Source organism: Ruditapes philippinarum, unplaced genomic scaffold (assembly GCF_026571515.1).
Source record: "Ruditapes philippinarum isolate M1 unplaced genomic scaffold, ASM2657151v2 ctg592_1_1_1_1, whole genome shotgun sequence".
In the NCBI taxonomy this organism is placed as follows: Eukaryota; Metazoa; Mollusca; class Bivalvia; order Venerida; family Veneridae; genus Ruditapes; species Ruditapes philippinarum.
This window is the reverse complement of record NW_026854960.1, coordinates 91,280-102,247: the sequence shown is the minus strand read 5'-3', so window position 1 is coordinate 102,247 and position 10,968 is coordinate 91,280. Positions and strand designations below refer to the sequence as shown.

At 32.5% G+C, this 10,968-nt stretch overlaps 1 protein-coding gene across 1 annotated transcript; it reads left to right on the top strand.

Annotated features, from left to right (window-relative positions):
- Positions 1-1,089: 1,089 nt before the first annotated feature.
- On the top strand, positions 1,090-10,939 carry LOC132741643 (uncharacterized). Its single transcript, XM_060729864.1, has 8 exons — positions 1,090-1,247; positions 4,086-4,223; positions 4,492-4,578; positions 4,905-5,118; positions 6,133-6,253; positions 6,823-6,979; positions 10,316-10,418; positions 10,914-10,939. The coding sequence occupies exons 1-8, from the start codon at positions 1,188-1,190 to the stop codon at positions 10,937-10,939; spliced, it is 906 nt and encodes a 301-aa protein (XP_060585847.1). The 5' UTR covers positions 1,090-1,187.
- The last annotated feature ends 29 nt before the right edge of the window (positions 10,940-10,968 follow it).

Below are 10,968 nucleotides of genomic sequence, written 5' to 3'. Positions count from 1 at the left end.
ACTTCACAGGTCCTGACCTTTGACTTCCCTTTATTAGAATTCATATTTTAATTAAACGTGAGATTCTGGCCCAGAACAAAAACCATATTTTATCAACTTTGTTAAAGAAAGGGAGAAGATGTCTGCAAAATCAACAAGAACTGGCATTTGACATAATTCTAAGAACTGGGAAATGTTGGTAGACCTTGGTAAGAAGCTAAAGTTCCCAGATGAAGTGACACACACATCCCTCCGGATGTGGTCAAGGTCTCAGAAGTTGGTGGTAATGGTAGAACTATCGTCCTAAAAACAATCAATTTTCGGTTATACTCGATCATCGTTTAATCCCTACTCCCTATGGTGTGGTTAAAAATTTTTCGTCAACATTGCGGAACAGATTCACGTTAATCGATAATTGTCCCAAATCACAAAAAAGTAACTGATTATCACCGACTAACGACAACCGGAACATCACTAATCAACACTACATGTACCTGCCCAACCATCTAGAGGATGTTCCGAGATACGGGGCATAAAGACCAATGACAGATGGGTACTCGGCTGATCTACATCTACATTTTACTGCTTCAAAATCGTTATCGATTACACTAAGCAGGCGCTGACGACAATGTTCAGCAGTATATAGCTGTATTTTCATCTCTCAGAATCTAGCTTTGGCACGACAAAATATTTTGACTAGTGATAGACATGATGATAATCAGGTAAGATAAATTAAAAAAGCCTTATATGTTCATCTGGTCATTGTCAATTAAAAGTATCAGAAAACTGACAACTAACTTATACACATTCATCAATTATTTGACACAGTTGCCTATTGTCTCATAACCATGAATTACTTGTGAGCACAGTCATCAAAATAATAGTGTCTTTAGTGATAATTTTAGTATCACGAAAACCTATTGCAATTCATTTTTTATAGCTTTTTTACTCATCATTATTGGATTATATCTTCAAATCGGCGATTATATTTCTATATTTCAAATATTTATTACTGTCATATTAAATGTCATACGATACATTTAATAAAAATATGATTTTTTTCCTTAATCAACTTACTTTGACTTTAACCGGAAGTAGACTAAACGCTTTTACTACTTTTCATTTTGAAGATTACTTCTGGCCATTCTACTTTCACTTTATAGAGTTCGTCTATTGTTCTGACTTAAATGTCACTTTAAACAGACAAAATGACCCTGAAATACTCAATAGAACCTGGTGGCTACTGTAAACCATATAGCCGAACAAAGGTAGGCGATTCCAATTGAACCCATTTTTTTTTTTACTATTCCATCATTCGTACCCAATAATTATCACCCCGGAAATAATTTCCAGATACTGTACTGTCATCAGCAGTGATCATGTGTTTGAAATTTTATCAATTATAAACAATATAAGTAGAATATAGAATATTTAAATTTTTCAATATTTCTTTTTAAACATTGGCATCAGTGTCCTAATTTTTGCACATGAGTATGATCTGGGTGAAATAAACACTGATAAAAACTAAAAGAGTTGTTTCAAAATTTAAAAACATAGCAAGTATGATAAATAATTTTTTACAATTTGCACTTAAAACCTAGTGTATAGGAGACACTTTAGAAAATCTCTTCTATTACGGTGTCCTATTTTTATCTTAATGCCAAAATTTAGTAATTAATTTTGTGTTTCTTAAATTTCGCTAGTTTCATGAGCCATAATCATCGCCTTTTCTTGAGAACAGAGAAACATTCACTAGCGAAATTGGAACAGTTCGCCTCCATAATTATCGTCTTAATTTTCATATGTTGTGTTTCTTCACACGATAAATATCGTGTTGAAGGGCGCTTATTATTATTGCATGAGACTAGTGAAATGTATACAGGCAATGAATATCGCCTGTTATGGGCGAAATTTAAACTTAATTTCGCATGTTGACTGTATTTAAATTTCGCTACTTATATATACCCAGTGATTAATCTAGATGTGCGTCTTGCGTAAAATACGCATAAAAATCGAAAAAGACGCACAGTTTCAAAATATGTGCGTTCAATTTGACGCATGCAAATCAGGTGGTTTATAATCCAAAATATCACGATTAGTGATTTCTATGTACTGTTTGATTACTTTAATTTCATCAGTTGAATAATTTTTCAATTTCTTCAGTTGAATAATTTAATTTCCGATGATTACTTGTGCAAGACTTATCCCCCATTTGCTTGAAACGTTAAATCCCTGTGATCGGTAACCGCCCATTATCGGCATTAGCCAATCAGAGCGTCCATTTTGCATGAGAGCGAATCGCCTACAATGGTGAAATATGCAGAGATCTGCCTGCGCCATTGGCGCTAAAAAATGAGAATGGCATAGGAAAATAGTCAGCAAAGGGCCAAGGGTGCATCTAAAATCTGTGCCAGACTTATATTGTATGTTATTTAGTCATCCAGACAAAACTGGTACCAACAGCAACAGGTTACCCATTCCCCTGTAATTACGCATATTCTTGAGTTTATCCATTTCCCTATAGCATTTTTCCAAGTTATCTACTTACCTTATCCCTTTCCCACACAGATAAGCATTTCTACTACCGTAAATTTAATCCAATAAAGCAAACAAAAAATCATTAATCTACTTAATATTTTAAATAAATATCGGTAACTGAAAAAAAAGTGTTTCTATTTTAAGAAATGCTGTAAGTTAAAGTATAATCTGACAGGTGTGTAAATTGAATTCCCCTAAGGTCACTCAAGTTCACGCGGAGTGTGAAAAAAAAAGGTGTCTATTACGTCATCAGAATATTTGACAGGGTGATTAGCCAATCAGGGAAACATTGTGCATGACTTTTTTTCATGATCAAAAGGTCTGTCTGTGTATGCTTTCTACACAGAGGCATACAAGGAACAATAAAAGTCGTCAGTATGTATACAGTGTGATAGGGACATTTTGTGCAAATTACGAACAATTAAAATGGATAATGCACAATATTAGACATAAGTAGTAAGAAAATATTAATTATGCAAATTAGATTTTTGAGCAGCCAATAAAAATTGTTTTGCCTGCAATTAATATTAGTACCAAAAAAAACTTTTTTATACACTTTAATTATTTAATCGTTTGTTATAAAAACATGCAAATCAATTGTCAAGGATCTGCTGTTAAAAAAAAATTTCTGCTTAGTCGCATTTATTTTGCTACATGACTCATTAATTTTTCTAAAGGACTCATTGTTTTCAAACATGTGCGTCATCCGACGCATTGTAAAGAATTTCTAGATTAATCACTGTATACCTATTGTAAAATTATTGTATCATTCATGTTATAGATCTGCTTTTTATACCGGACACTATTATTGCTACAAAATATTGTTAAACCTCATGTTGTATACTTTGATATACCTGAGTGAAATAAAGTTATCTGTCTGTCTGTCTGTCGCTAGTTTCCATGTGATAATTAGCGCCCTTCAGCGCCATAATTATCCTGTGAGGAACACGCAACATACGAAAATGATGACAATAATTATCGAGGTGAAATTTAATTTCGCTAGTATAAGTGTCCTTTGTCTATAGAAAAGGTGATAATTATGGCTTGAGAGACCAGGGATATTTAAGACATGGGAAATTTAGTACTTAATTTCGCCCTTAAGAGGCGATTATTATAGCGTATTTACTAGCGAAATTTTGTAGACAAACTACATGTAGGACACCGTATTTTTCTATAATATGCATTGATCAATGAAAAAATATGGATGAAAAATTGTCCTCAGTGAAAGCATTTTGTCATTCAAAACTCAACTTGAAGTGTAGAAAGTTTGATATAAGTGACATTTACTAAGTGTATTATTATTCAATTTTAAAAGATTCAGTTAAGGAGGAGCTCATAAGCCATTTTGGCTTCAATCCTAAGTAGAAGAACTTAGAAGGCAACAGTAAAGGTAAATGAAGCTTAGAACCAATGATTGTTTGCATTGGATTGGAGAAATTACAGTCGCTAGGGCTTTCTGGTGACATTGTTGATTGAACTAAGGTTTAATCAAATTGATTATGTTTAGAAATTTTCATCTACATAGGAAAAAGATCTTCAGGTTCAGTAGCTTGTTACATTTTTTTCAGCTCTTCAAAGAAATATTTGAATTTGGAACATGTGGTGAAATTCATGCAGTATGGTTGAGTGCTGCACATTTGTTTGTTACATTACATGAAGGCAAGCAACTCTACACATTTGACTGCAAAACAGTGGAGAATATTCAGGTATACGCATGATATTCTTTTCTGGTGCATGGTAACAAGGTTTTAATAATTTCTTACTGATTTAGTATTAAAAAATTGCATAAAAATACAATGTACTTGTGCGTTTTTGGGTTGTTGTTTTTTTTTTGGCATTTTTCTTTATTTAGTATTTTGTTTTTTACAATAAATTTTGTATCCAAATCATTGTAATTTCAATATGTGCATGTACCATAGTGATATGGATCTTTGACATTATGTGTTGATGTGTTTTTTTTTTTATCTTTTACAGGATTCAGAGTTTTCAGGATGTTTAGATATTTCTGATGAATGCCCAATTCAACAAGTTTTATTAAAGTCACCACAGACAGCTATTATAGTAAGTAAACATTTTATTGTTTAAAGCATACTTATTTAAGTTATGTCATTAAAAAGAATACAATTAATAGACCTGTTCTTTAATCATCTCCTTTTTTTAATGGTTATTGCACAAAGGTAGGCTGTAATACACAAGTTAATCCTTATTAACAGATTGAAGATCCAAATCATTGGTTCAAATGCTGTTAAAACCGGCCTGTAGATTAAAATATTCCCCTAGATTCTTGACAAATCCATTGTTTTATTTAGCACCTCTGTTGCCTCAGAAAAATGAAAGCCCTGAATAGGTTGAGGTATATCTTTCAAAATTATATTTTCATTCAATAGATTTTCCAAAATGGTGTGACACAGTTTTGGAATTATAAAGCAGATCTTGTATGGAAACAGCAAACTACACATCGGTTGTGTCAAGGTAACCTAGCAACTGTAGTTGACGTCTGCTACAATGTATCCCAGAATGCCTTGTATTGGTGTCAGAGGCAAGAATCTGAAATTGATGGAAAAATAACATACTCTATTTACAAAAGAGTGATTATTGAAGGTAATTTAAAACTTGTTAATTTGTATGTTTAGAAAATTTTCTGGTCACATTTTTTTACTGAAAGAAAATCACCAACAGCTCAAGGAATATTTTGGCTATCATACCCACCTAGCTTTGAGGTAATACTTGGTTAGAGTTTTGTTTGCACCTTTATACCTCATTCATCATTCAAGGTGTATATGGATTTTGTTGTAGTATTTACAACTTTGTGAAATGATAAGGTTTTTCATAATATTTTTATCTCTAAAATCACTCTGGTTATTAAGTTGAAACTTCACACATGTTTTGAGACCATAACATAGATAACCCCCAAAAAACACAAAAAAAAACAAAAAAAAACATAAATGTATATTTACTGAATCCTACCACGTTTGTGATAAAAGTATGAATTATTCAGACTTAAGTAATTTCTGCAGTGCCATAATTGTATATCGGTTACCAAGAATCACAACTCTAGTATGGATTTTCAATAAATAATATCCTTTTTGTTAATTTAGATAATAGCTGCATAATGCTCTTATTTTTCAGAAGAGTAGAATACTCTGTTTAACAGCCTTTGTTTATTCCATGTTACAAAATGACAAATTTCCAGACAAAAAAACTTCTTTTATACACATAGGAAACATACATGCAGGTTCTCAGATCTGTATGGGTCTTTACAATATGATGTACCAACCTAATTTGTTCTTTATTTTTTTACCTTAACTCTGATGAATCTGTACAAAAGATGTGTCATGCTTTGAAATTAAAACCATCTTCAAATACAATGTTAATTTAAGAAGACTCTGATAACAAGATTCTGAAAATAAGAAAGCAATAGTATTTACTAAAAGGGATACCATTTATTGGTTGAAGTGCTCAAAAGGGTAAATCAATTGCATAACAGATGTGTTGTGTGGAACCTTCAAGATATATTAAATTTATTATCTTTATAAATATAAAGAAAGAATCTTTAAGTGCTATTTTATCTTTGATGGTGAAAAGCATGATGGTGAAATTTGTTTTTCTTTGTAGGTGACCCAGAAGTAAAGTCAGAAATAATGAAGCTCGGACCGGCTTCTCCCATCATCAAGGGCTGCATGAAGTGTACAGTATACCCTGCAGAGCATGGTGCTGTCTTTGTGTCCGAGTCTGAGTAAGTTAATAAGTGAATAAACATGACAACTTATCACATGACTTGACACATGCAGTTAGTTGTCTTTTCTAACTCTTGAGGTCTTCCATGTCAGATGCTGCATTCTTAGACGTATCTACTGCATACAGAGAACATATTATATGCCCAAAAAATTCTTGAGGTCTCCAATATCAGATTGAGTGTTTGTGGATTAAAGATATGTAACATTATTTATATACTGAATTATTTTAAAGTGTAAATGTTCATAGGTATCTCAATGCCAGTTATTCTATTCAGATGTGTGTTTCACCTACAATAACACTAAGGTGGGCAGCTTCTCCGCCTTTAAGTAATTAAACTTGTCATATGACTTGAAAATTGTCTTGAAACTTTGAAAGAAAAGATATTTTTTTGTTTACTTTAATAATATTTTTCCCTACTTAGTGTTGTATTATTTATTTTCAAATGACTACTTTCTCTTGGGACAAAATATTTTTGATACATGAGTTTGGTCTGTTTGGTTTAATTATATAAGACAACAACTGTCTAGTTTTAACTTGTTTTTACTTTTTTTAATTTTATGGAAACAGTGCAACACAATCATTGTTTGTTGTTAAGGTGTCTACAACAACAGGTCAGGTGGATATTTTAGTGGAACAAGACTGGATAAATGTGAGAGATGTGAATGTTCACACTCCAGTGCAGTTCAGTAAAATAGTCATGAAAAGTTTACAGCATTTAAATAAAGTGAGTATGGGTAAAAAGCAATTGTTTTTAAGTTTTGATTACTTTTAATACTTACTATTGAACTCTTCTTTTTTTGTCAAGAAGGTAAGAAGAGCTAAGCCTTAAATGTCAGGAACAGAGCATTTGATTGGTTGGTATTTCTGTTCATATTTGATATTGACCAATATGAGAGCTGCTCTCTGAGATATATTTACTTTATAAGTTACACAACCCCTGGGAATCTCATTTTTTTCCGATTCGTTTTGTTTCAGCAAAGCTCTTTTGTTCACATTTTTATCTACATAAGATATAAATTAAAGTGGTTTTATTTGTATTATTTCTTTATCTTAAGGTGACAACAGACACTTTCCGTGGTACTCACATAAATGTCATTTAAACAAAGTTATTTTAGTAATAATTGTTATTTATTTAATCTTTGTACATTAAATGTCGTTGATCATCATAAAAAATAACATATTTGAAAAAAATGCCTTTGTAAATGATTGATTTTGAATAAAAATCCTAAAATTTTAAATCGTCATATCAAAGTCATTTTTTAATTTTTTGTCATCAAACTTTTTGACAATAACCATACTTATATTATCTAGGGAACCGTGTCTCAAATTTTTTCTATCTTTTCTCAAAAAAATATTACGTAACGTCAAACATTTTATGCGACTTTTTTCACCATACATATTACGTAATTAAAGATAATTAAGTCGCCTATTGAGCAAACAAAAATCCCTGACACGGTTCCCTCCGTAAATGAATTTCCTTTCATGTGCTTTAAACCGCATGTTAATTGCTTGATTATTAAAAAAGTTATGCCGATTCAAAGTTAGTCCGACCCGCATCAAACGAAGTGTCATAAATCGGCTGTTCTCTCTCGGACCCCTACGTTTCACGCTAAATAATTGCATAATACACAAATATCGCACCAGAGAGGGTCACAAGTTGCGGTAACATACTCTAACAACATTTTATGACCCAGTGACATCTGACCAATTAAAAAGCTGCTGATTAATATCAGTTTATAGCTGAAATTTCTTCAATTCTTAACGTGATTTACTGATCGTCTGGTATCTGTCTCACATGTCACGTGACTATCGGTAAAATTTGAGGCACTCAGTGGGGGGAAATGGAACGCATTTGCGCACCGCTAGCGGGGTATTTAATTGTTTCCTTTTTGAAGTTTATTATTATTATCATTAGCATTATTATTGTATTATACCAGTATCACTCTGCCTGTGTATTCGTGTATGAAATTCCGTTAAAATATAAAATAAAATAACAAAAAACTAAGCTTCTGACAGTCTTTTAAAGTCCATGGTAGATGTACAAATAAGCACGGGATATTATATATTTTTTCCCCCAAATTGATAATGCTTCACATATTTTAATAGAAATAAAAGGTATTACTAGATCATTATGATCTGGCCTTCTTGACTCCTATTATGAATATCATCTATGCACGGCATAGAGATCCAGTTTCTACCGGGATAGACAATAAATTTCATACTTTGTCCCAGATTTATTAGTACTGTGTCCGATTTACTGGCGAACAATTTATTTTCACTGAGAATATATTTTAATATCTTTTTTTATATTTATAGAGAAATAATCATCCTTAGACAATCTAAAATGGTTTAGAAATTTGTCAGGGACACCTTTCCACAAGTCACATAGGCGTTCACATATAAAAATGTTGTCTGTTTTTGTTGTTGTTATGCCCCCACAAAGTGGGAGCATATAGCGTTGCACTTGTCCGTCCGTCCGTCCGTACGTCTGTCCGTACGTCCCGAAATCTTGTGAACGCAACTCCTCTTAAACCGGATGGCAGATTTTGCTTAAACTTACAGGGATGAACAACCTTAATGTGTAGATGGTAGTAAAGGAAGGAATTTTCGCTGCGACCAAATTTAACAGAATTATGGCCCTTTGTTGATTTTTTCACTATATATTATAAAGAAATTTTGTGAACGCAACTCCTCTTAAACCGGATGGCAGATTTTGCTTAAACTTACAGGGATGAACAACCTTAATGTGTAGATGGTAGTAAAGGAAGGAATTTTCGCTGCGACCAAATTTAACAGAATTATGGCCCTTTGTTGATTTTTTCACTATATACTATAAAGAAATTTTGTGAACGCAACTCCTCTTAAACCGGATGGCAGATTTTGCTTAAACTTACAGGGAAGAACAACCTTAATGTGTAGATGGCAGTAAAGGAAGGAATTTTTGCTGCGATCAAATTTAAGAGAATTATGGCCCTTTGTTAATTTTTTCACTATATACCATAAAGAAATTTTGTGAACGCAACTCCTCTTAAACCGGATGGCAGATTTTGCTTAAACTTACAAGGAAGAACAACCTTATTGTGTAGATTGTAGTAAAGGAAGGTATTTTTGCTGACATCAAATTTAAGAGAATTATGGCCCTTTGTTAATTTTTTCACTATATACCATAAAGAAATTTTGTGAACGCAACTCCTCTTAAACCGGATGGCAGATTTTGCTTAAACTTCTAGGGATGAACAACCTTAATGTGTAGATGGTAGTAAAGGAAGGAATTTTTGCTGCGACCAAATTTTACAGAATTATGGCACTTTGTTGATTTTTAGTTTTCAACTTGTGGCACATGTAGTCTAAAAAATATTTGACCTAGAGTCATAAGATTGACAGAACAGTGGCGTGTGGGGGCATCCGTGTCCTATGGACACATTTCTAGTTTTACTTGACATTGTTAGAAAACGAGGTTGAATGTAAAGTAAGCCCTTGAATCCGTACAAAAGTCTATCAACTCAACGTAATATCTATCAGATTAACGGGACAGACAAATTATTTTCACACATTATGGATATTTTAGCACTACATTTTTAATCAACCCCGTGGTCGTGCGATTTGCCGCTATGCTTAATTATTTATGTTTCATACATTATGTTACGTACATTGGCCGACAATTTCTTAATTTATAAAAAAGGCTAAATGTTGAGATATTCATAAAAGATGTACGTTAGTTGTACGATACATGTATTACGAGAAGTATGGACCAATATGGACCTGTAATTCACGGATATATGGAACTACCGATTTCCCTCATTGATGCCTCAACAGGGGGCGGAGCGTTATCGATAATCGACAGGATACGCGAATAGCAGAGTACAAATAGTATAGGTTCCGTTTTAAAACGTTTAAAAACACATTTTTTGGACTAACTGCTTCCAAAATTAAATCACAAATGTGTTCAGAAAAGGTTGACAAATCTACTTAGCAAAAAATCTCATTTTAGGTATTTTCAGTGATAATTGACTCCGTTGTCACCTTAAGTTGTACATATATTATTTCTTTTCCTCCATAGATGAAGAGCTTGTCTATTAAGAAAACCTTATACATACCTCAAACGCAGACCCTTCATATGTTGTTCAGTTCTGGAAAAATGCGTTCTGTGATACTATCTTTAGGTAATGACTATAAATTAATTCATTTTGTTATATGAATCTTTACTTTATTACAATTTAAACACAGGTTTTATGTTAACTGAGATAACCTGCCTTTTGTTTTGTATTGGTGTATATGTCATTGTTTATTTTATAGGATAAATAGGTCAAAAACTAACACAATTTATCAAAACATGTTTTGCTTTAATAAGCTTCATCAGTTGATAAATAACAAAGGAAATGATGTAAACGTACCAATCAGACGTCCTCATTAATAAACCCCACATTTGGTGCGTAAAAGAAACACTATAATATTATAATAAATTAAATGGTCTTTTACTGTTTTATACAATAAAATATGTGTATACAATAAAATATGTGCAATCCCCCACCTACATATATGCTGTGGGCAAAGCTCTGTAGACTTGGGGTCCAAACTCTTAGGGCCTGAAAGGGCGGATGGAAGCTTATTAAGCCTAGAATACATATACACACACTCTGTAGGCTTATTCTTTTCAGGAATTATTGCTGCTGAGTTTAACTAAAATCATAAATTTTTAATTTAAGTCACCAA